General features: G+C 49.9%; 1 protein-coding gene across 1 annotated transcript in view; it reads right to left on the bottom strand.

Moving 5' to 3' along the window:
• Positions 1-27,006, bottom strand: part of LOC142186341 (tRNA wybutosine-synthesizing protein 4-like) — a gene marked incomplete at its 3' end in the record, with an annotated part of 194,440 nt that overhangs the window by 115,091 nt on the left and 52,343 nt on the right. Inside the window, exons 7-9 of the mRNA XM_075261170.1 lie at positions 25,390-25,579; positions 20,388-20,495; positions 14,004-14,100 (exon numbers count right to left, since the gene is read on the bottom strand). Coding sequence (XP_075117271.1) covers positions 14,004-14,100; positions 20,388-20,495; positions 25,390-25,579 — 395 coding nt within the window. The remainder of the gene's footprint in view (positions 1-14,003; positions 14,101-20,387; positions 20,496-25,389; positions 25,580-27,006) is intronic.

Here is a 27,006-nt window from a genome sequence, read left to right as displayed (position 1 = left end):
GTGACAGAGGAGATGCCACCTACAGATACACACGGTGACAGGAGAACCCACCTACAGATACACATGTTGACTGAGGAGATCCCACCTACAGATACACACGGTGACAGAGGAGATCCCACCTACAGTTACACATGGTGACTGAGGAGATCCCACCTACAGATACACACGGTGATAGAGGAGATCCCACCTACAGATACACATGGTGATAGAGGAGATCCCACCTACAGTTACACACGGTGACAGAGGAGATCCCACCTACAGATACACACGGTGATAGAGGAGATCCCACCTACAGATACACATGGTGATAGTGGAGATCCCACCTACAGATACACACGGTGATAGAGGAGATCCCACCTACAGATACACATGGTGATAGAGGAGATCCCACCTACAGATACACACGGTGACAGGAGAACCCACCTACAGATACACACGGTGACAGGAGATCCCACCTACAGATACACATGGTGACAGAGGAGATCCCACCTACAGTTACACACGGTGACAGAGGAGATCCCACCTACAGATACACATGGTGACAGGAGATCCCACCTACAGATAGATACACATGGTGACTGAGGAGAACCCACCTACAGATACACATGGTGACTGAGGAGAACCCACCTACAGATACACATGGTGACTGAGGAGATCCCACCTACAGATACACATGGTGACAGGAGATCCCACCTACAGATACACATGGTGACAGGAGATCCCACCTACAGTTACACATGGTGACTGAGGAGATCCCACCTACAGATACACATGGTGACAGGAGATCCCACCTACAGATACACATAGTGACAGAGGAGATCCCACCTACAGATACACATGGTGACAGAGGAGATCCCACCTACAGATACACATGGTGATAGAGGAGATCCCACCTACAGATACACATGGTGACAGAGGAGATCCCACCTACAGATACAAATGGTGACAGAGGAGATCCCACCTACAGATACACATGGTGACTGAGGAGATCCCAAATACAGATACACATGGTCACAGGAGATCACACCTACAGATACACATGGTGACTGAGGAGATCCCACCTACAGATACACATGGTGACTGAGGAGATCCCACCTACAGATACACATGGTGATAGAGGAGATCCCACCTACAGATACACACGGTGACAGGAGAACCCACCTACAGATACACATGGTGACTGAGGAGATCCCACCTACAGATACAAATGGTGACAGAGGAGATCCCACCTACAGATACACATGGTCACTGAGGAGATCCCACCTACAGATACAAATGGTGACAGGAGATCCCACCTACAGATAGATACACATGGTGACTGTGGAGATCCCAAATACAGATACACATGGTGACTGAGGAGATCCCAAATACAGATACACATGGTCACAGGAGATCCCACCTACAGATACACATGGTGACAGAGGAGATCCCAAATACAGATACACATGGTGACAGAGGAGATCCCAAATACAGATATACATGGTGATAGAGGAGATCCCACCTACAGATACACATGGTGACTGAGGAGATCCCAAATACAGATACACATGGTCACAGGAGATCCCACCTACAGATACACATGGTGACTGAGGAGATCCCACCTACAGATACACATGGTGACTGAGGAGATCCCACCTACAGATACACATGGTCACAGGAGATCCCACCTACAGATACACATGGTGACAGAGGAGATCCCACCTACAGATACACATGGTGACTGAGGAGATCCCAAATACAGATACACATGGTGACTGAGGAGATCCCACCTACAGATACACATGGTGACAGAGGAGATCCCACCTACAGTTACACATGGTGACAGAGGAGATCCCACCTACAGATACACACGGTGACAGAGGAGATCCCACCTACAGATACACATGGTGATAGAGGAGATCCCACCTACAGTTACACATGGTGACTGAGGAGATCCCACCTACAGATACACATGGTGACTGAGGAGATCCCACCTACAGATACACATGGTGACAGGAGATCCCACCTACAGATACACATGGTGACAGAGGAGATCCCACCTACAGATACACATGGTGACAGGAGAACCCACCTACAGATACACATGGTGACAGAGGAGATCCCACCTACAGATACACATGGTGACAGGAGATCCCACCTACAGATACACATGGTGACAGGAGAACCCACCTACATATACACATGGTGACTGAGGAGATCCCACCTACAGATACACATGGTGACTGAGGAGATCCCACCTACAGATACACATGGTGACAGGAGATCCCACCTACAGTTACACATGGTGACAGAGGAGATCCCACCTACAGATACACACGGTGACAGAGGAGATCCCACCTACAGATACACACGGTGACAGGAGAACCCACCTACAGATACACATGGTGACAGTAGATCCCACCTACAGATACACATGGTGACTGAGGAGATCCCACCTACAGATACACATGGTGACAGGAGATCCCACCTACAGATACACATAGTGACAGAGGAGATCCCACCTACAGATACACATGGTGACAGAGGAGATCCCACCTACAGATAGATACACATGGTGACTGAGGAGAACCCACCTACAGATACACATGGTGACTGAGGAGAACCCACCTACAGATACACATGGTGACTGAGGAGATCCCACCTACAGATACACATGGTGACAGGAGATCACACCTACAGATACACATGGTGACAGGAGATCCCACCTACAGTTACACATGGTGACTGAGGAGATCCCACCTACAGATACACATGGTGACAGGAGATCCCACCTACAGATACACATGGTGACAGAGGAGATCCCACCTACAGATACACATGGTGATAGAGGAGATCCCACCTACAGATACACATGGTGACAGAGGAGATCCCACTTACAGATACAAATGGTGACAGAGGAGATCCCACCTACAGATACACATGGTGACTGAGGAGATCCCAAATACAAATACACATGGTGACAGGAGATCCCACCTACAGATACACATGGTGACTGAGGAGATCCCAAATACAGATACACATGGTCACAGGAGATCCCACCTACAGATACACACGGTGATAGAGGAGATCCCACCTACAGATACACATGGTGATAGAGGAGATCCCACCTACAGATACACATGGTGACTGAGGAGATCCCACCTACAGATACAAATGGTGACAGAGGAGATCCCACCTACAGATACACATGGTCACTGAGGAGATCCCACCTACAGATACAAATGGTGACAGGAGATCCCACCTACAGATAGATACACATGGTGACTGTGGAGATCCCAAATACAGATACACATGGTGACTGAGGAGATCCCAAATACAGATACACATGGTCACAGGAGATCCCACCTACAGATACACATGGTGACTGAGGAGATCCCAAATACAGATACACATGGTGACTGAGGAGATCCCAAATACAGATACACATGGTGACAGAGGAGATCCCAAATACAGATATACATGGTGATAGAGGAGATCCCACCTACAGATACACATGGTGACTGAGGAGATCCCAAATACAGATACACATGGTCACAGGAGATCCCACCTACAGATACACATGGTGACTGAGGAGATCCCACCAACAGATACACATGGTGACTGAGGAGATCCCACCTACAGATACACATGGTCACAGGAGATCCCACCTACAGATACACATGGTGACTGAGGAGATCCCACCTACAGATACACATGGTGACTGAGGAGATCCCACCTACAGTTACACATGGTGACTGAGGAGATCCCACCTACAGATACACATGGTGACTGAGGAGATCCCAACTACAGTTACACATGGTGACTGAGGAGATCCCACCTACAGATACACATGGTGACTGAGGAGATCCCACCTACAGATACACATGGTGACTGAGGAGATCCCAAATACAGATACACATGGTGACTGAGGAGATCCCAAATACAGATACACATGGTCACAGGAGATCCCACCTACAGATACACATGGTGACAGAGGAGATCCCACCTACAGATACACATGGTGACTGAGGAGATCCCAAATACAGATACACATGGTGATAGAGGAGATCCCACCTACAGATACACATGGTGATAGAGGAGATCCCACCTAAAGATACACATGGTCACTGAGGAGATCCCACCTAAAGATACACATGGTCACTGAGGAGATCCCACCTACAGATACAAATGGTGACAGGAGATCCCACCTACAGATAGATACACATGGTGACTGTGGAGATCCCAAATACAGATACACATGGTTACAGGAGATCCCACCTACAGATACACATGGTGACTGAGGAGATCCCAAATACAGATACACATGGTGACTGAGGAGATCCCAAATAGAGATACACATGGTGACAGAGGAGATCCCAAATACAGATATACATGGTGATAGAGGAGATCCCACCTACAGATACACATGGTGACTGAGGAGATCCCAAATACAGATACACATGGTCACAGGAGATCCCAAATACAGATACACATGGTGACTGAGGAGATCCCAAATACAGATACACATGGTGACTGAGGGTGATCCCACCTACAGATACACATGGTCACAGGAGATCCCACCTACAGATACACACGGTGACAGAGGAGATCCCACCTACAGATACACATGGTGACTGAGGAGATCCCACCTACAGATACACATGGTCACAGGAGATCCCACCTACAGATACACATGGTGACAGAGGAGATCCCACCTACAGATACACATGGTGACTGAGGAGATCCCACCTACAGATACACATGGTGACTGAGGAGATCCCAAATACAGATACACATGGTGACTGAGGAGATCCCACCTACAGATACACATGGTGACAGAGGAGATCCCACCTACAGTTACACATGGTGACAGAGGAGATCCCACCTACAGATACACACGGTGACAGAGGAGATCCCACCTACAGATACACATGGTGATAGAGGAGATCCCACCTACAGTTACACATGGTGACTGAGGAGATCCCACCTACAGTTACACATGGTGACAGAGGAGATCCCACCTACAGATACACACGGTGACAGAGGAGATCCCACCTACAGATACACATGGTGATAGAGGAGATCCCACCTACAGTTACACATGGTGACTGAGGAGATCCCACCTACAGATACACATGGTGACAGAGGAGATCCCACCTACAGATACACATGGTGACAGGAGAACCCACCTACAGATACACATGGTGACAGGAGAACCCACCTACAGATACACATGGTGACAGAGGAGATCCCACCTACAGATACACATGGTGACAGGAGATCCCACCTACAGATACACATGGTGACAGGAGAACCCACCTACATATACACATGGTGACTGAGGAGATCCCACCTACAGATACACATGGTGACTGAGGAGATCCCACCTACAGATACACATGGTGACAGGAGATCCCACCTACAGTTACACATGGTGACAGAGGAGATCCCAAATACAGATACACATGGCGACAGGAGATCCCACCTACAGTTACACATGGTGACAGAGGAGATCCCACCTACAGATACACACGGTGACAGAGGAGATCCCACCTACAGATACACACGGTGACAGGAGAACCCACCTACAGATACACATGTTGACTGAGGAGATCCCACCTACAGATACACACGGTGACAGGAGAACCCACCTACAGATACACATGGTGACAGAGGAGATCCCACCTACAGTTACACATGGTGACTGAGGAGATCCCACCTACAGATACACACGGTGATAGAGGAGATCCCACCTACAGATACACATGGTGATAGAGGAGATCCCACCTACAGTTACACACGGTGACAGAGGAGATCCCACCTACAGATACACACGGTGATAGAGGAGATCCCACCTACAGATACACATGGTGATAGAGGAGATCCCACCTACAGATACACACGGTGATAGAGGAGATCCCACCTACAGATACACATGGTGATAGAGGAGATCCCACCTACAGATACACACGGTGACAGGAGAACCCACCTACAGATACACACGGTGACTGAGGAGATCCCACCTACAGTTACACATGGTGACAGAGGAGATCCCACCTACAGATACACATGGTGACTGAGGAGATCCCACCTACAGATACACATGGTGACAGAGGAGATCCCACCTACAGATACACATGGTGACTGAGGAGATCCCACCTACATATACACATGGTGACTGAGGAGATCCCACCTACAGATACACATGGTGACTGAGGAGATCCCACCTACAGATACACATGGTGACTGAGGAGATCCCAAATACAGATACACATGGTGACAGAGGAGATCCCACCTACATATACACATGGTGACTGAGGAGATCCCACCTACAGATACACATGGTGACTGAGGAGATCCCACCTACAGATACACATGGTGACAGGAGATCCCACCTACAGATACACATAGTGACAGAGGAGATCCCACCTACAGATACACATGGTGACAGAGGAGATCCCACCTACAGATACACATGGTGATAGCGGAGATCCCACCTACAGATACACATGGTGACAGAGGAGATCCCACCTACAGATACAAATGGTGACAGAGGAGATCCCACCTACAGATACACATGGTGACTGAGGAGATCCCAAATACAGATACACATGGTGACAGGAGATCCCACCTACAGATACACATGGTGACTGAGGAGATCCCAAATACAGATACACATGGTCACAGGAGATCCCACCTACAGATACACATGGTGACAGAGGAGATCCCACCTACAGATACACATGGTGATAGAGGAGATCCCACCTACAGATACACACGGTGACAGGAGAACCCACCTACAGATACACATGGTGACTGAGGAGATCCCACCTACAGATACACATGGTGATAGAGGAGATCCCACCTACAGATACACACGGTGACAGGAGAACCCACCTACAGATACACATGGTGACTGAGGAGATCCCACCTACAGATACAAATGGTGACAGAGGAGATCCCACCTACAGATACACATGGTCACTGAGGAGATCCCACCTACAGATACAAATGGTGACAGGAGATCCCACCTACAGATAGATACACATGGTGACTGTGGAGATCCCAAATACAGATACACATGGTGACTGAGGAGATCCCAAATACAGATACACATGGTCACAGGAGATCCCACCTACAGATACACATGGTGACTGAGGAGATCCCAAATACAGATACACATGGTGACAGAGGAGATCCCAAATACAGATATACATGGTGATAGAGGAGATCCCACCTACAGATACACATGGTGACTGAGGAGATCCCAAATACAGATACACATGGTCACAGGAGATCCCACCTACAGATACACATGGTGACTGAGGAGATCCCACCTACAGATACACATGGTGACTGAGGAGATCCCACCTACAGATACACATGGTCACAGGAGATCCCACCTACAGATACACATGGTGACAGAGGAGATCCCACCTACAGATACACATGGTGACTGAGGAGATCCCAAATACAGATACACATGGTGACTGAGGAGATCCCACCTACAGATACACATGGTGACAGAGGAGATCCCACCTACAGTTACACATGGTGACAGAGGAGATCCCACCTACAGATACACACGGTGACAGAGGAGATCCCACCTACAGTTACACATGGTGACTGAGGAGATCCCACCTACAGATACACATGGTGACTGAGGAGATCCCACCTACAGATACACATGGTGACAGGAGATCCCACCTACAGATACACATGGTGACAGAGGAGATCCCACCTACAGATACACATGGTGACAGGAGAACCCACCTACAGATACACATGGTGACAGAGGAGATCCCACCTACAGATACACATGGTGACAGGAGATCCCACCTACAGATACACATGGTGACAGGAGAACCCACCTACATATACACATGGTGACTGAGGAGATCCCACCTACAGATACACATGGTGACTGAGGAGATCCCACCTACAGATACACATGGTGACAGGAGATCCCACCTACAGTTACACATGGTGACAGAGGAGATCCCACCTACAGATACACACGGTGACAGAGGAGATCCCACCTACAGATACACACGGTGACAGGAGAACCCACCTACAGATACACATGGTGACAGGAGATCCCACCTACAGATACACATGGTGACTGAGGAGATCCCACCTACAGATACACATGGTGACAGGAGATCCCACCTACAGATACACATAGTGACAGAGGAGATCCCACCTACAGATACACATGGTGACAGAGGAGATCCCACCTACAGATAGATACACATGGTGACTGAGGAGAACCCACCTACAGATACACATGGTGACTGAGGAGAACCCACCTACAGATACACATGGTGACTGAGGAGATCCCACCTACAGATACACATGGTGACAGGAGATCACACCTACAGATACACATGGTGACAGGAGATCCCACCTACAGTTACACATGGTGACTGAGGAGATCCCACCTACAGATACACATGGTGACAGGAGATCCCACCTACAGATACACATGGTGACTGAGGAGATCCCACCTACAGATACACATGGTGATAGAGGAGATCCCACCTACAGATACACATGGTGACAGAGGAGATCCCACTTACAGATACAAATGGTGACAGAGGAGATCCCACCTACAGATACACATGGTGACTGAGGAGATCCCAAATACAAATACACATGGTGACAGGAGATCCCACCTACAGATACACATGGTGACTGAGGAGATCCCAAATACAGATACACATGGTCACAGGAGATCCCACCTACAGATACACACGGTGATAGAGGAGATCCCACCTACAGATACACATGGTGATAGAGGAGATCCCACCTACAGATACACATGGTGACTGAGGAGATCCCACCTACAGATACAAATGGTGACAGAGGAGATCCCACCTACAGATACATATGGTCACTGAGGAGATCCCACCTACAGATACAAATGGTGACAGGAGATCCCACCTACAGATAGATACACATGGTGACTGTGGAGATCCCAAATACAGATACACATGGTGACTGAGGAGATCCCAAATACAGATACACATGGTCACAGGAGATCCCACCTACAGATACACATGGTGACTGAGGAGATCCCAAATACAGATACACATGGTGACTGAGGAGATCCCAAATACAGATACACATGGTGACAGAGGAGATCCCAAATACAGATATACATGGTGATAGAGGAGATCCCACCTACAGATACACATGGTGACTGAGGAGATCCCAAATACAGATACACATGGTCACAGGAGATCCCACCTACAGATACACATGGCGACTGAGGAGATCCCACCAACAGATACACATGGTGACTGAGGAGATCCCACCTACAGATACACATGGTCACAGGAGATCCCACCTACAGATACACATGGTGACTGAGGAGATCCCACCTACAGATACACATGGTGACTGAGGAGATCCCAAATACAGATACACATGGTGACTGAGGAGATCCCACCTACAGATACACATGGTGACTGAGGAGATCCCACCTACAGATACACATGGTGACAGAGGAGATCCCACCTACAGTTACACATGGTGACAGAGGAGATCCCACCTACAGATACACACGGTGACAGAGGAGATCCCACCTACAGATACACATGGTGATAGAGGAGATCCCACCTACAGTTACACATGGTGACTGAGGAGATCCCACCTACAGATACACATGGTGACAGAGGAGATCCCACCTACAGATACACATGGTGACAGGAGAACCCACCTACAGATACACATGGTGACAGAGGAGATCCCACCTACAGATACACATGGTGACAGGAGATCCCACCTACAGATACACATGGTGACAGGAGAACCCACCTACATATACACATGGTGACTGAGGAGATCCCACCTACAGATACACATGGTGACTGAGGAGATCCCACCTACAGATACACATGGTGACAGGAGATCCCACCTACAGTTACACATGGTGACAGAGGAGATCCCACCTACAGATACACACGGTGACAGAGGAGATCCCACCTACAGATACACACGGTGACAGGAGAACCCACCTACAGATACACATGGTGACAGGAGATCCCACCTACAGATACACATGGTGACTGAGGAGATCCCACCTACAGATACACACGGTGACAGGAGATCCCACCTACAGATACACATGGTGACAGAGGAGATCCCACCTACAGTTACACATGGTGACTGAGGAGATCCCACCTACAGATACACACGGTGATAGAGGAGATCCCACCTACAGATACACATGGTGATAGAGGAGATCCCACCTACAGATACACATGGTGACAGGAGATCCCACCTACAGATACACATGGTGACAGGAGAACCCACCTACATATACACATGGTGACTGAGGAGATCCCACCTACAGATACACATGGTGACTGAGGAGATCCCACCTACAGATACACATGGTGACAGGAGATCCCACCTACAGTTACACATGGTGACAAAGGAGATCCCACCTACAGATACACACGGTGACAGAGGAGATCCCACCTACAGATACACACGGTGACAGGAGAACCCACCTACAGATACACATGGTGACAGGAGATCCCACCTACAGATACACATGGTGACTGAGGAGATCCCACCTACAGATACACACGGTGACAGGAGATCCCACCTACAGATACACATGGTGACAGAGGAGATCCCACCTACAGTTACACATGGTGACTGAGGAGATCCCACCTACAGATACACATGGTGACAGAGGAGATCCCACCTACAGTTACACATGGTGACAGAGGAGATCCCACCTACAGATACACATGGTGACAGAGGAGATCCCACCTACAGATACACATGGTGACTGAGGAGATCCCACCTACAGATACACATGGTGACTGAGGAGATCCCACCTACAGATACACATGGTGACTGAGGAGATCCCACCTACAGTTACACATGGTGACAGGAGATCCCACCTACAGATACACATGGTGACTGAGGAGATCCCACCTACAGATACACATGGTGACTGAGGAGATCCCACCTACAGATACACATGGTGACTGAGGAGATCCCACCTACAGTTACACATGGTGACAGGAGATCCCACCTACAGATACACATGGTGACTGAGGAGATCCCACCTACAGATACACATGGTGACAGGAGATCCCACCTACAGATACACATGGTGACTGAGGAGATCCCACCTACAGATACACACGGTGACAGGAGATCCCACCTACAGATACACATGGTGACAGAGGAGATCCCACCTACAGTTACACATGGTGACTGAGGAGATCCCACCTACAGATACACACGGTGATAGAGGAGATCCCACCTACAGATACACATGGTGATAGAGGAGATCCCACCTACAGATACACATGGTGACAGAGGAGATCCCACCTACAGATACACATGGTGACAGAGGAGATCCCACCTACAGTTACACATGGTGACAGGAGATCCCACCTACAGATACACATGGTGACTGAGGAGATCCCACCTACAGATACACACGGTGACAGGAGAACCCACCTACAGATACACATAGTGACAGAGGAGATCCCACCTACAGTTACACATGGTGACTGAGGAGATCCCACCTACAGATACACACGGTGATAGAGGAGATCCCACCTACAGATACAAATGGTGACAGAGGAGATCTCACCTACAGATACACATGGTGACAGAGGAGATCCCACCTACAGATACACATGGTGACAGAGGAGATCCCACCTACAGATACACATGGTGACAGAGGAGATCCCACCTACAGATACACATGGTGACTGAGGAGATCCCACCTACAGATACACATGGTGACAGGAGAAGCCACCTACAGATACACATGGTGACAGGAGATCCCACCTACAGATACACATGGTGACAGGAGATCCCACCTACAGATACACATGGTGACAGAGGAGATCCCACCTACAGATACACATGGTGACAGAGGAGATCCCACCTACAGATACACATGGTGACTGAGGAGATCCCACCTACAGATACACATGGTGACAGGAGATCCCACCTACAGATACACATGGTGACAGGAGATCCCACCTACAGATACACATGGTGACAGGAGATCCCACCTACAGATACACACGGTGACAGGAGATCCCACCTACAGATACACATGGTGACAGGAGATCCCACCTACAGATACACATGGTGACAGGAGATCCCACCTACAGATACACATGGTGACTGAGGAGATCCCACCTACAGATACACATGGTGACAGGAGATCCCACCTACAGATACACATGGTGACAGGAGATCCCACCTACAGATACACATGGTGACAGGAGATCCCACCTACAGATACACATGGTGACTGTGGAGATCCCACCTACAGATACACATGGTGACTGAGGAGATCCCACCTACAGATTCACATGGTGACAGGAGATCCCACCTACAGATACACATGGTGACAGGAGATCCCACCTACAGATACACATGGTGACAGGAGATCCCACCTACAGATACACATGGTGACAGGAGATCCCACCTACAGATACACATGGTGACAGAGGAGATCCCACCTACAGATACACATGGTGACAGGAGATCCCACCTACAGATACACATGGTGACTGAGGAGATCCCACCTACAGATACACACGGTGACAGAGGAGATCCCACCTACAAATACACATGGTGACAGGAGATCCCACCTACAGATACACATGGTCACAAGAGATCCCACCTACAGATACACATGGTGACAGAGGAGATCCCACCTACAGATACACATGGTGACTGAGGAGATCCCAAATACAGATACACATGGTGACTGAGGAGATCCCACCTACAGATACACATGGTGACAGAGGAGATCCCACCTACAGTTACACATGGTGACAGAGGAGATCCCACCTACAGATACACATGGTGACAGAGGAGATCCCACCTACAGATACACATGGTGACTGAGGAGATCCCACCTACAGATACACATGGTGACTGAGGAGATCCCACCTACAGATACACATGGTGACTGAGGAGATCCCACCTACAGTTACACATGGTGACAGGAGATCCCACCTACAGATACACATGGTGACTGAGGAGATCCCACCTACAGATACACATGGTGACTGAGGAGATCCCACCTACAGATACACATGGTGACTGAGGAGATCCCACCTACAGTTACACATGGTGACAGGAGATCCCACCTACAGATACACATGGTGACTGAGGAGATCCCACCTACAGATACACATGGTGACAGGAGATCCCACCTACAGATACACACGGTGACAGGAGAACCCACCTACAGATACACATAGTGACTGAGGAGATCCCACCTACAGATACACACGGTGATAGAGGAGATCCCACCTACAGATACAAATGGTGATAGAGGAGATCCCACCTACAGATACACATGGTGACAGAGGAGATCCCACCTACAGATACACATGGTGACAGAGGAGATCCCACCTACAGATACACATGGTGACAGAGGAGATCCCACCTACAGATACACATGGTGACAGAGGAGATCCCACCTACAGATACACATGGTGACTGAGGAGATCCCACCTACAGATACACATGGTGACTGAGGAGATCCCACCTACAGATACACATGGTGACAGGAGATCCCACCTACAGATACACATGGTGACAGGAGATCCCACCTACAGATACACATGGTGACAGGAGATCCCACCTACAGATACACATGGTGACAGAGGAGTTCCCACCTACAGATACACATAGTGACAGAGGAGATCCCACCTACAGATACACATGGTGACAGGAGAACCCACCTACAGATACACATGGTGACTGAGGAGATCCCACCTACAGTTACACATGGTGACTGAGGAGATCCCACCTACAGATACACATGGTCACTGAGGAGATCCCACCTACAGATACACATGGTGACAGGAGATCCCACCTACAGTTACACATGGTGACTGAGGAGATCCCACCTACAGATACACATGGTGACTGAGGAGATCCCACCTACAGATACACATGGGGACAGGAGATCCCACCTACAGTTACACATGGTGACAGGACAGATTTCGGCATTTAGGTACCTGAACTTCCTACGACAGGCTGCAGTGCTGGGTTACGTGCCAGGTCCCCTCGTGATGCCACAAGGATGAAGTAATGAGAACATTTCAGATGAAGTTCCTACAACGAGCATTGCAGAACGATGAGAAGAACATATATACTGTATATACTATCGATATAACATCCTAGTGGGTGGAGTCCGACTGTTGCGACCGCCTTAGAATGTAGAGGCCGTCCATACACAGCGTCACATATCTGATATCAGAGCACAGAGAGTCACAAAGAAGAGCAGCCTCAGGAATGGCGCTACGGGCTCGGTGGGCGCTATAACCCTGTGTTAGGAGTCATGGAACGCTGAGTTGTGCAAAATGAATTGTTTTTTTATGAAACACTCGTGATGTCAGTAGAGACAAGTGCAGGTGTGCAGCTCACAGAGTATTGTCTCCATTGGATCCCAGTCTCAGGTATTGCACTTGGTGAAGAATTAAAGCACAAAGTCCATGTTCTAGAAGGTGTGGGGTCTAGTGATGGAACGTCTTCTGTATAAAACAGGGAAGCCCCTTGAAGTTTCTCTGGGGATGTCTATTTCTGTAAGTTCCTCCATTGTATCTGACACAGGGTTATGCGGTAGAGGGTTGCAATTAGAGATGTTAGTTGGTGTGAACGTAGGGTCCCAACCCTAAACTTGCAGCAATCATGGAACGTCACGCTGAGTTGTGCAAAATTGTGACGTCAGTAGAGACCGAGTAAAAGGCTTTTCGGTATATAAAATACCTTCATCAGACTCTACATCAAGAAAACACAGGTGAAAATGACAATCAGGGAATGATAAAGTGCACGATATGTCCAAGAGCCTTCCAGAACAGGCCACGTTACAGCAAAGCCGCTGATAGGATGTATGGACGTCCCAATATTCAGGATGGACCGTGCAATATGAGAGGGGTAGCCGAATAAAGAGGTAGCCGTAAATCAGTCTTGTGACCGCTGGAATAGTCCAGGTCTCTATAGAAGGGAAACCTCCGAAATAGCTCCAAAGTAATAATACCGTAATGTAAGCTGCTAGGAGCACGAAGGGAATATCCCCAAATCTTCCAGAGAAAGGAGAAGAGCGGCGGCTTCTGCTCATTACAAGCAGTGAGGATCAAAAACACATGGAAAAAATGCTGCAAAGAGAAGTAAAAACCGATCTAGTAGGCTGCGGCTATTCTCATGAAGTCTGCGTATATTGGCGGTAACATGGCAGCTCTTACTCATCTCATCATAGGAATCCTATATGGCAGTGCTGAGTAGTATGGAAAGTAGGAGGCGATGCCACAATGTATCCCAATCCCAGGATGAAACAATAACAGTAGGGGGACGCGGCACCGCACCAAATGCTGCAACGCTATAGAGAAAAGGCGCGAACAACTAGTGCCGCCGTCCGGGCAGAAATGTGCACCTAGCCAATCAGTTTGCGGCGCCTGCCCAGTGAGAGTGGATGAGGCGGCGGCACTATCTCCCCTGTAGTATTAGATAACACTAGATTACCCTTTTCTCTATAGCGTTGCAGCATTTGGTGCGGTGCCGCGTCCCCCTACTGTTATTGTTTCATCCTGGGATTGGGATACATTGTGGCATCGCCTCCTACTTTCCATACTACTCAGCACTGCCATATAGGATTCCTATGATGAGATGAGTAAGAGCTGCCATGTTACCGCCAATATACGCAGACTTCATGAGAATAGCCGCAGCCTACTAGATCGGTTTTTACTTCTCTTTGCAGCATTTTTTCCATGTGTTTTTGATCCTCACTGCTTGTAATGAGCAGAAGCCGCCGCTCTTCTCCTTTCTCTGGAAGATTTGGGGATATTCCCTTCGTGCTCCTAGCATCTTACATTACGGTATTATTACTTTGGAGCTATTTCGGAGGTTTCCCTTCTATAGAGACCTGGACTATTCCAGCGGTCACAAGACTGATTTACGGCTACCTCTTTATTCGGCTACCCCTCTCATATTGCACGGTCCATCCTGAATATTGGGACGTCCATACATCCTATCAGCGGCTTTGCTGTAACGTGGCCTGTTCTGGAAGGCTCTTGGACATATCGTGCACTTTATCATTCCCTGATTGTCATTTTCACCTGTGTTTTCTTGATGTAGAGTCTGATGAAGGTATTTTATATACCGAAAAGCCTTTTACTCGGTCTCTACTGACGTCACAATTTTGCACAACTCAGCGTGACGTTCCATGATTGCTGCAAGTTTAGGGTTGGGACCCTACGTTCACACCAACTAACATCTCTAATTGCAACCCTCTACCGCATAACCCTGTGTCAGATACAATGGAGGAACTTACAGAAATAGACATCCCCAGAGAAACTTCAAGGGGCTTCCCTGTTTTATACAGAAGACGTTCCATCACTAGACCCCACACCTTCTAGAACATGGACTTTGTGCTTTAATTCTTCACCAAGTGCAATACCTGAGACTGGGATCCAATGGAGACAATACTCTGTGAGCTACACACCTGCACTTGAGACTGACACACTGTAACAGGCTCACATGAGTGGTGATGACTGGGGGTAGTGGGCGCTCACATGAGTGGTGATGACTGGGGGTAGTGGGCGCTCACATGAGTGGTGATGACTGGGGGTAGTGGGCGCTCACATGAGTGGTGATGACTGGGGGTAGTGGGCGCTCACATGAGTGGTGATGATTGGGGGTAGTGGGCGCTCACATGAGTGGTGATGACTGGGGGTAGTGGGCGCTCACATGAGTGGTGATGATTGGGGGTAGTGGGCGCTCACATGAGTGGTGATGACTGGGGGTAGTGGGCGCTCACATGAGTGGTGATGATTGGGGGTAGTGGGCGCTCACATGAGTGGTGATGATTGGGGGTAGTGGGCGCTTACATGAGTGGTGATGACTGGGGGTAGTGGGCGCTCACATGAGTGGTGATGATTGGGGGTAGTGGGCGCTCACATGAGTGGTGATGACTGGGGGTAGTGGGCGCTCACATGAGTGGTGATGATTGGGGGTAGTGGGCGCTCACATGAGTGGTGATGACTGGGGGTAGTGGGCGCTCACATGAGTGGTGATGACTGGGGGTAGTGGGCGCTCACATGAGTGGTGATTAGGGGTAGTGGGCGCTCACATGAGTGGTGATGATTGGGGGTAGTGGGCGCTCACATGAGTGGTGATGATTGGGGGTAGTGGGCGCTCACATGAGTGGTGATGACTGGGGGTAGTGGGCGCTCACATGAGTGGTGATTGGGGGTAGTGGGCGCTCACATGAGTGGTGATGATTGGGGGTAGTGGGCGCTCACATGAGTGGTGATGATTGGGGGTAGTGGGCGCTCACATGAGTGGTGATGACTGGGGGTAGTGGGCGCTCACATGAGTGGTGATGATTGGGGGTAGTGGGCGCTCACATGAGTGGTGATGAATGGGGGTAGTGGGCGCTCACATGAGTGGTGATGATTGGGGGTAGTGGGCGCTCACATGAGTGGTGATGACTGGGGGTAGTGGGCGCTCACATGAGTGGTGATGATTGGGGGTAGTGGGCGCTCACATGAGTGGTGATGATTGGGGGTAGTGGGCGCTCACATGAGTGGTGATGATTGGGGGTAGTGGGCGCTCACATGAGTGGTGATGACTGGGGGTAGTGGGCGCTCACATGAGTGGTGATGACTGGGGGTAGTGGGCGCTCACATGAGTGGTGATGATTGGGGGTAGTGGGCGCTCACATGAGTGGTGATGATTGGGGGTAGTGGGCGCTCACATGAGTGGTGATGATTGGGGGTAGTGGGCGCTCACATGAGTGGTGATGATTGGGGGTAGTGGGCGCTCACATGAGTGGTGATGATTGGGGGTAGTGGGCGCTCACATGAGTGGTGATGATTGGGGGTAGTGGGCGCTCACATGAGTGGTGGTGATTGGGGGTAGTGGGCGCTCACATGAGTGGTGATGATTGGGGGTAGTGGGCGCTCACATGAGTGGTGATGATTGGGGGTAGTGGGTGCTCACATGAGTGGTGATGATTGGGGGTAGTGGGTGCTCACATGAGTGGTGGTGATTGGGGGTAGTGGGCGCTCACATGAGTGGTGATGATTGGGGGTAGTGGGCGCTCACATGAGTGGTGATGACTGGGGGTAGTGGGTGCTCACATGAGTGGTGATGATTGGGGGTAGTGGGCGCTCACATGAGTGGTGATGACTGGGGGTAGTGGGTGCTCACATGAGTGGTGATGATTGGGGGTAGTGGGCGCTCACATGAGTGGTGATGACTGGGGGTAGTGGGCGCTCACATGAGTGGTGATGACTGGGGGTAGTGGGCGCTCACATGAGTGGTGATGATTGGGGGTAGTGGGCGCTCACATGAGTGGTGATAATTGGGGGTAGTGGGCGCTCACATGAGTGGTGATGACTGGGGGTAGTGGGCGCTCACATGAGTGGTGATGACTGGGGGTAGTGGGCGCTCACATGAGTGGTGATTGGGGGTAGTGGGCGCTCACATGAGTGGTGATTGGGGGTAGTGGGCGCTCACATGAGTGGTGATGATTGGGGGTAGTGGGCGCTCACATGAGTGGTGATGATTGGGGGTAGTGGGCGCTCACATGAGTGGTGATGACTGGGGGTAGTGGGCGCTCACATGAGTGGTTATGACTGGGGGTAGTGGGCGCTCACATGAGTGGTTATGACTGGGGGTAGTGGGCGCTCACATGAGTGGTGATGATTGGGGGTAGTGGGTGCTCACATGAGTGGTGATGATTGGGGGTAGTGGGCGCTCACATGAGTGGTGATGATTGGGGGTAGTGGGCGCTCACATGAGTGGTGATGATTGGGGGTAGTGGGCGCTCACATGAGTGGTGATGATTGGGGGTAGTGGGCGCTCACATGAGTGGTGATTGGGGGTAGTGGGCGCTCACATGAGTGGTGATGATTGGGGGTAGTGGGCGCTCACATGAGTGGTGATGATTGGGGGTAGTGGGCGCTCACATGAGTGGTGATGATTGGGGGTAGTGGGCGCTCACATGAGTGGTGATGATTGGGGGTAGTGGGCGCTCACATGAGTGGTGATGATTGGGGGTAGTGGGCGCTCACATGAGTGGTGATGATTGGAGGTAGTGGGCGCTCACATGAGTGGTGATGACTGGGGGTAGTGGGCGCTCACATGAGTGGTGATGATTGGGGGTAGTGGGCGCTCACATGAGTGGTGATGACTGGGGGTAGTGGGCGCTCACATGAGTGGTGATGATTGGGGGTAGTGGGCGCTCACATGAGTGGTGATGACTGGGGGTAGTGGGCGCTCACATGAGTGGTGATGATTGGGGGTAGTGGGCGCTCACATGAGTGGTGATGATTGGGGGTAGTGGGCGCTCACATGAGTGGTGATGACTGGGGGTAGTGGGCGCTCACATGAGTGGTGATGATTGGGGGTAGTGGGCGCTCACATGAGTGGTGATGATTGGGGGTAGTGGGCGCTCACATGAGTGGTGATGACTGGGGGTAGTGGGCGCTCACATGAGTGGTGATTGGGGGTAGTGGGCGCTCACATGAGTGGTGATGATTGGGGGTAGTGGGCGCTCACATGAGTGGTGATGACTGGGGGTAGTGGGCGCTCACATGAGTGGTGATTGGGGGTAGTGGGCGCTCACATGAGTGGTGATAATTGGGGGTAGTGGGCGCTCACATGAGTGGTGATGATTGGGGGTAGTGGGCGCTCACATGAGTGGTGATGATTGGGGGTAGTGGGCGCTCACATGAGTGGTGATGATTGGGGGTAGTGGGCGCTCACATGAGTGGTGATGATTGGGGGTAGTGGGCGCTCACATGAGTGGTGATGACTGGGGGTAGTGGGCGCTCACATGAGTGGTGATGATTGGGGGTAGTGGGCGCTCACATGAGTGGTGATGACTGGGGGTAGTGGGCGCTCACATGAGTGGTGATGATTGGGGGTAGTGGGCGCTCACATGAGTGGTGATGATTGGGGGTAGTGGGCGCTCACATGAGTGGTGATGATTGGGGGTAGTGGGCGCTCACATGAGTGGTGATGACTGGGGGTAGTGGGCGCTCACATGAGTGGTGATTGGGGGTAGTGGGCGCTCACATGAGTGGTGATTGGGGGTAGTGGGCGCTCACATGAGTGGTGATGATTGGGGGTAGTGGGCGCTCACATGAGTGGTGATGATTGGGGGTAGTGGGCGCTCACATGAGTGGTGATGACTGGGGGTAGTGGGCGCTCACATGAGTGGTGATGACTGGGGGTAGTGGGCGCTCACATGAGTGGTGATGATTGGGGGTAGTGGGCGCTCACATGAGTGGTGATTGGGGGTAGTGGGCGCTCACATGAGTGGTGATTGGGGGTAGTGGGCGCTCACATGAGTGGTGATTACTTAGGCAGAAGACCAGTGGTCAGGAGGAACTCACCTCAAACTCATCAAACGGCTCTAAAGAGTCTATGCGCAACCTTTCTATGTGGGGAACACACAAGGCGGAGAACTCATTCATGTCCAAGACCCGACAGCACTGCCAGCCCTGGAGGAGAACACAACATATACATGTAAATGCTATAGGTACAGATAGCACTGTCTTCTTGCCCCTCTCTGTAAACTGCCCCGATCCTTCTCTATGGCAGTGAGGTTTGGGGCCCAGCCACCTACCCAGACCAGTCACAGTGGGATTCCAGCCCAACAGAGAACTTCCACCTGGAGTTCTGCAAATACCTGCTCCATGTCCATCGCAACACCACCAACATGGCCTGCAGGGCAGAGCTAGGCAGACTCCCCCTATGGCTCACCATACAGAAGAGGGCGCTAGCTTTCCAGGCACACATCCAGGGGAGCGACTCCTACCACCACCAAGCATAGCTAAGCCACCTGAGCAAACCAGACATTCAACAACCAAACAGCAGCCAACCACCAAACCAAAAACACCAACAGATGATAACCAAGGCCGAAATAAAGGCGACCACAGAGGCAAACAGAGAGCGGTACATTGAAGAATGGAGAAACCAAATAAATAACTCCAAGAAACTCACCAATGTGTACCAATCCCTACAAAGGGACTACACCATGGCCACCTACCTGGAGAGAATACGCCACCCCAAGCACAGACAGACCCTGAGCCGATACAGACTGAGCGTCCACAACCTAGAGATAGAGACGGGGCGATACAGGCAGACGTACAAGCCACGGGAGAAGAGACTGTGCCAGCACTGTGACCAGGGGGCCCTAGAAGACGAGACCCACTTCCTGCTACACTGCACCAAATACTCAGCGGTGAGGGCCGTCTACTACCAAAGACTCTCTGCCCACATCCCAGACTGGGAGAAGAGGAAACTCTACATCCTACTGGGAGAAGAAGAGGCCACTGTGGAGATCGCTGCCCAATACGTGTCCAGCTGTCACCAAACCAGAGGAAGATGAGACTCCACGGACTGTTATATTTATCCCAATACACCCGCCCCACCCCCACCTCCAACCCCACCCCCCCATATAGCAGTCACCAACTAAGAGGAAGATGAGACTCCACGGACTGTTATATTTATCCCAATACACCCGCCCCACCCCCACCTCCAACCCCACCCCCCCATATAGCAGTCACCAACTAAGAGGAAGATGAGACTCCACGGACTGTTATATTTATCCCAATATACGGACCTTTGTCACAATCACAAACTTCAATGTATTTTCTTGAGATTTTCGGTGATAACACAAAGTATCAGATAATTGTGAGGTGTAAGGAAAATGCCGGAAGGTTCTCACATTGTAACCTTAATAACATCTGACAAGTGAGGTGCAAAAGTCTTCACCCCCTTGTGATGAATCGGACCCCAATCATGATTCTCAGCTATATGTATGACCATCTATGTATTGTGTTGACTGACCCTCAACTGTATATCTTGGTATCTGGGTCTGTAATTGCCCTTTGCCTCAGATGGACTCCCTCTAACTGATTATCATTATGTGAGAGATAGTGTCCACATGCCTGAGCCTAATTACTCCCTGGAAGTGGCTTTGATCATCCCTTATCCCTAGCAGGGGGCCATCTTGTCTCAGTGCACTGAGAGTTCTCCCAACACCTTGTAGCAGACTGCCTGACTCCACAGAAACTTCAATCAGTTATGGGATTTATGAAGTTATTGTCACAGGAAAATATGATACAGTCATGACAATAACTTCCTCCTGTGCGCAGGACCAGGCCGCACGTTTCGAGCCCAAGCACTACCAGATCAGAGGCCTAGGAGGGGTTCCAGCACTGAACTCGTTACCCATAGGGAATTGGGGACTTCGTGAGGAACCCCATCATGCCCCTAGCCAAACAGTGGGTTCACCTGGCAAAGAGTTATGGCTGTTTATAGTTATTCTGGTATAAGGTGAGGGGGCTGAGTTGCCCACCTTGCTGACCTCATTTTGGAAGGGGGCTGAGGGGAGATATATTGTCACCCATGCCAGGGCCCTGGTGTTCTTTGTTCTTCCTGGTCTGCTGGGATGTGTCACTAGGTGCTGCGATGCTGTGGAAACTGCTCTCTTGGACTATTGACTAATGCCTAGGAAAATACCATGCACCCTGGACTATTCTGGTAATGGGGTCATCAACTCCTTTCCATCTGTGGACTACCTAAAAGGACTCTAAAGCTATGTGCCCTGGATTTCATGAGTGGAATTCCGGAGATGGAATCTGGTATTATATCCGTTTCTAATCTTTTATTCTTTTTATCTTACTGCACTATAACATACATTCTGTAACCGTATAAGCTTGTAACCGCCAGCGTATATCTTTATGTATATATTCTGGCTGACTGGTATCGACCATCTTGGGTTAATAAAACTTTAGAAGGCTCTTCTCGTATTATCCTATAAGGCCCAATCCTCTCTCTGGCTGTGAGATTGGACGGTATAGATAAGAAGGTGATCGCGATTTTTGCACCAAAGTGGTTTTGGTGAGGCGTGATCCATCCCTCCCCACCTGTATACTCCTCATACTGTATTATATACCCCCTCATTTATGTCTCATATACAGTGAGGTGCAAAAGTCTTCACTCCCTGTCCCAATACTTTGGCTACAATCCCATCTACAAGTCTTTTGGGCTCAGTCTTTGGCGCCCTCAGCCTAATACTTGGTAGCACAACCTTTAGACACAATAACTGCGCACAACCGCTTCCGCTAACCAGCAATGAGTTTCTTACAAGGCTCTGCTGGAATCTTAGACCCTTCTTCTTTGGCTCCTGCTCGCGGTCCCCCCTGAGATGTGAAGGGGGCCTTCTCCAAACTGCCACCAAGAGATCTCTCCCCCTCCCCCCACAGGTGTTCTATGGGATTCAGGGCTGGACTCATTGCTGCCACTTTACAAGTCTCCAGGGCTTTCTCTCACCACCATTTTCTAGTGCTGACCTGAAGTGTGTTTTGGGTCCTTGTCCTGCTGGAAGAGCCCTGACCTCTGAGGGAGACCCGGCTTTCTCACACTGGGCCCTACATGATGCTGCACAATGTGTTGGTCGTCTTCAGACTTCATAATGCCATGCACACGGTCAAGCAGTCCAGTGCCAGAGGCAGCAAAGCAACCCCAAACCATCAGGGACCTCCGCCATGTCTGACTGTAGGGGGCGTCTTCTTCTCTTTTTTCCTGTAATCTCTATGTTGAGGCCTTCTCCTACTTTTGTCTCCTCTGACCAGAGAACATTCTTCCAGAATGGTTTTGGCTTTCTCAGGTAAGTTTTGACAAACTCCAGCCTGGCTTCTGTCTGTGGGTAAGAAGTGGGGTCTTCCGGGGTCTCCTACCATACAGTCCCTTCTCATTCAGACGCTGACGCTGGATAGTACGGGGTGACACTGTTGTACCCTCAGACTGCAGGGCAGCTTGGACTTGTTTGGATGTTAGTCGAGGTTCTTTATCCGCCATCCGCACAATCTTGCGGTGAAATCTCTGGTCAATGTTTCTTCTGCGTCCACATCTAGGGAGGTTAGCCACAGTGCCATGGGCTTTACACTTCTTGATGACACTGCGCACGGTAGACACAGGAACATTCAGGGCTTTGGAGATGGACTTGTAGCCTTGAGATTGCTCAGGCTTCCTCACAATTTTGCTTCTCAAGTCCTCAGACAGTTCTTTGGTCTTCTTTCTTTTCTCCATGCTCAATGTGGTCACATAAGGACACAGGACAGAGGTGGAGTCAACTTTAATCCATTTCAACTGGCTGCAAGTGTGATTTAGTTATTGCCACCACCTGTTAGGTGCCTCAGGTAAGTAACAGGTGCTGTTAATTACACAAATTACAGAAGCATCACATGATTTTTGAAACAGTGCCAATACTTTTGTCCACCCCCTTTTTATGTTTGCTGTGGAATTATATCCAATTTGGCTTTGTGACAATTCTTTTTGTGGTTTTCCATTGAAGACAAATTAAATGAAGAAAATAACAAAGAATTTGTGATTGCAATCATTATCTGGAAAAACACGAGGATTATCTGACAGAATTGCAGGGAGGGGCAATACTTTTGGCCAACACTGTAGGTCTTCCTTACCACAATGGTTTCCTTCTTGCCACTCTCCCCTATAGATGGTCAGATTTGTGGGGTGCGCAGTGACCTCTAGGTGTCCTGTGGACAGATTCTCCTGTACCTGAGGATTTCTGAGGCTCCTCTACACTGACCAGGAGCCTCTTGGCGACTTCTCTGACCAGCGTCTCCTTATCAGTGATCTGATAGGTGGACGGCCATGTCTTGTAGGTTTGCAGGTGTAGGACACTTTCTCCAGGTTTGGATGACGGATTGTACAGGGCTCCTCAGGAGATGTTCTTGTAACTTGACCCTGCTTTACATTTCTCCACAACGTTATCTCTGGTGAGTTCCTTGGTCTTCATGATGCTGTTTGTTCACCAGTGTCCTCTAACAAACCACTGAAGCCTTCACAGAACAGATTATATATATATACTGAGACTACATTACACATGGCCAGACTCATCTATTAACTCATTCAGTGATTTCTGAAGACAATTGTGAGCACTGGATTGTATTTAAGGGGAACAAAGTACAGGAGGGTGAAGACTTTTACACCTCACTGTATATGAGACATGTATGAGGAGTACACGGGGGTGAAGACTTTTGCACCTCACTTGTCAGATGTTGATTGGATTACTTTGTGAGAACCTTCCGGCATTTTCCTTCCACCTCACAATTATCTGATACTTTGTGTTATCACTGAAAATTTCAAGAAAATACATTGAAGTTTGTAATTGTGACAAAGGTCCGGGGGTGTGAGGACTTGTGCAAGGCCCTCTATGCTATAGGTACAGATTCAATGGTCTCTAGATATAATAGAGAAGAGGAGAGATGAGCAGGTGATGGTGTCAGGGGCGTGAGGACATGTAAGGTGCAGAACTATGGGAAGACATACTGAGAGAATGCAGACAAGATGGAAGCTGCTCACCTTCTGAAGAAACCTCTGCTCCTGGTCCTGAAGACGAGGGTAAACCCTCACAGAGCGCAGGGGAGAGTTCAGTGACTCAAAGTGAGCGACCATAACCCGACCAAAAGCATCATCTGGGAAGAACTGCTCATAGAGCACAAAGCGAGACTGGGAGAAACGCTGCGAAGACCAACCGATGACATCATCTGACCTATAGAGAGGACATCAGAGGGTGAGGACACGTAAGGGAGGAGCTGCATCTAATACAGAGGACACGTGAGGGAGGAGCTGCATCTAATACAGAGGACACGTGAGGGAGGAGCTGCATCTAATACAGAGGACACGTGAGGGAGGAGCTTCATCTAATACAGAGGACACGTGAGGGAGGAGCTGCATCTAATACAGAGGACATCAGAGGGTGAGGACACGTGAGGGAGGAGCTGCATCTAATACAGAGGACACGTGAGGGAGGAGCTGCATCTAATACAGAGGACATCAGAGGGTGAGGACACGTGAGGGAGGAGCTGCATCTAATACAGAGGACACGTGAGGGAGGAGCTGCATCTAATACAGAGGACACGTGAGGGAGGAGCTGCATCTAATACAGAGGACACGTGAGGGAGGAGCTGCATCTAATACAGAGGACACGTGAGGGAGGAGCTGCATCTAATACAGAGGACACGTGAGGGAGGAGCTGCATCTAATACAGAGGACACGTGAGGGAGAAGCTGCATCTAATACACAGGACATCAGAGGGAGAAGCTGCATCTAATAGAGAGGACATCAGAGGGAGAAGCTTCATCTAATACAGAGGACACGTGAGGGAGGAGCTGCATCTAATACAGAGGACATCAGAGGGTGAGGACACGTGAGGGAGGAGCTGCATCTAATACAGAGGACACGTGAGGGAGGAGCTGCATCTAATACAGAGGACATGTGAGGGAGAAGCTGTATCTAATACAGAGGACATCAGAGAGAGAGGACACGTGAGGGAGGAGCTGCATCTAATACAGAGGACACGTGAGGGAGAAGCTGTATCTAATACAGAGGACATCAGAGAGAGAGGACACGTGAGGGAGGAGCTGCATCTAATACAGAGGACACGTGAGGGAGAAGCTGCATCTAATACACAGGACATCAGAGGGAGAAGCTGCATCTAATAGAGAGGACATCAGAGGGAGAAGCTTCATCTAATACAGAGGACATCAGAGGGTGAGGACACGTGAGGGAGGAGCTGCATCTAATACAGAGGACACGTGAGGGAGGAGCTTCATCTAATACAGAGGACACGTGAGGGAGGAGCTGCATCTAATACAGAGGACATCAGAGGGTGAGGACACGTGAGGGAGGAGCTGCATCTAATACAGAGGACATCAGAGGGTGAGGACACGTGAGGGAGGAGCTGCATCTAATACAGAGGACACGTGAGGGAGGAGCTTCATCTAATACAGAGGACACGTGAGGGAGGAGCTGCATCTAATACAGAGGACACGTGAGGGAGGAGCTGCATCTAATACAGAGGACACGTGAGGGAGGAGCTTCATCTAATAGAGAGGACACGTGAGGGAGGAGCTGCATCTAATACACAGGACATCAGAGGGAGAAGCTGCATCTAATAGAGAGGACATCAGAGGGAGA

Source organism: Leptodactylus fuscus, assembly GCF_031893055.1.
Source record: "Leptodactylus fuscus isolate aLepFus1 chromosome 2 unlocalized genomic scaffold, aLepFus1.hap2 SUPER_2_unloc_4, whole genome shotgun sequence".
Lineage (NCBI taxonomy): Eukaryota > Metazoa > Chordata > Amphibia > Anura > Leptodactylidae > Leptodactylus > Leptodactylus fuscus.
The sequence above is the reverse complement of the archived record's forward strand: the minus strand, read 5'-3'. Positions and strand labels throughout refer to the sequence as shown.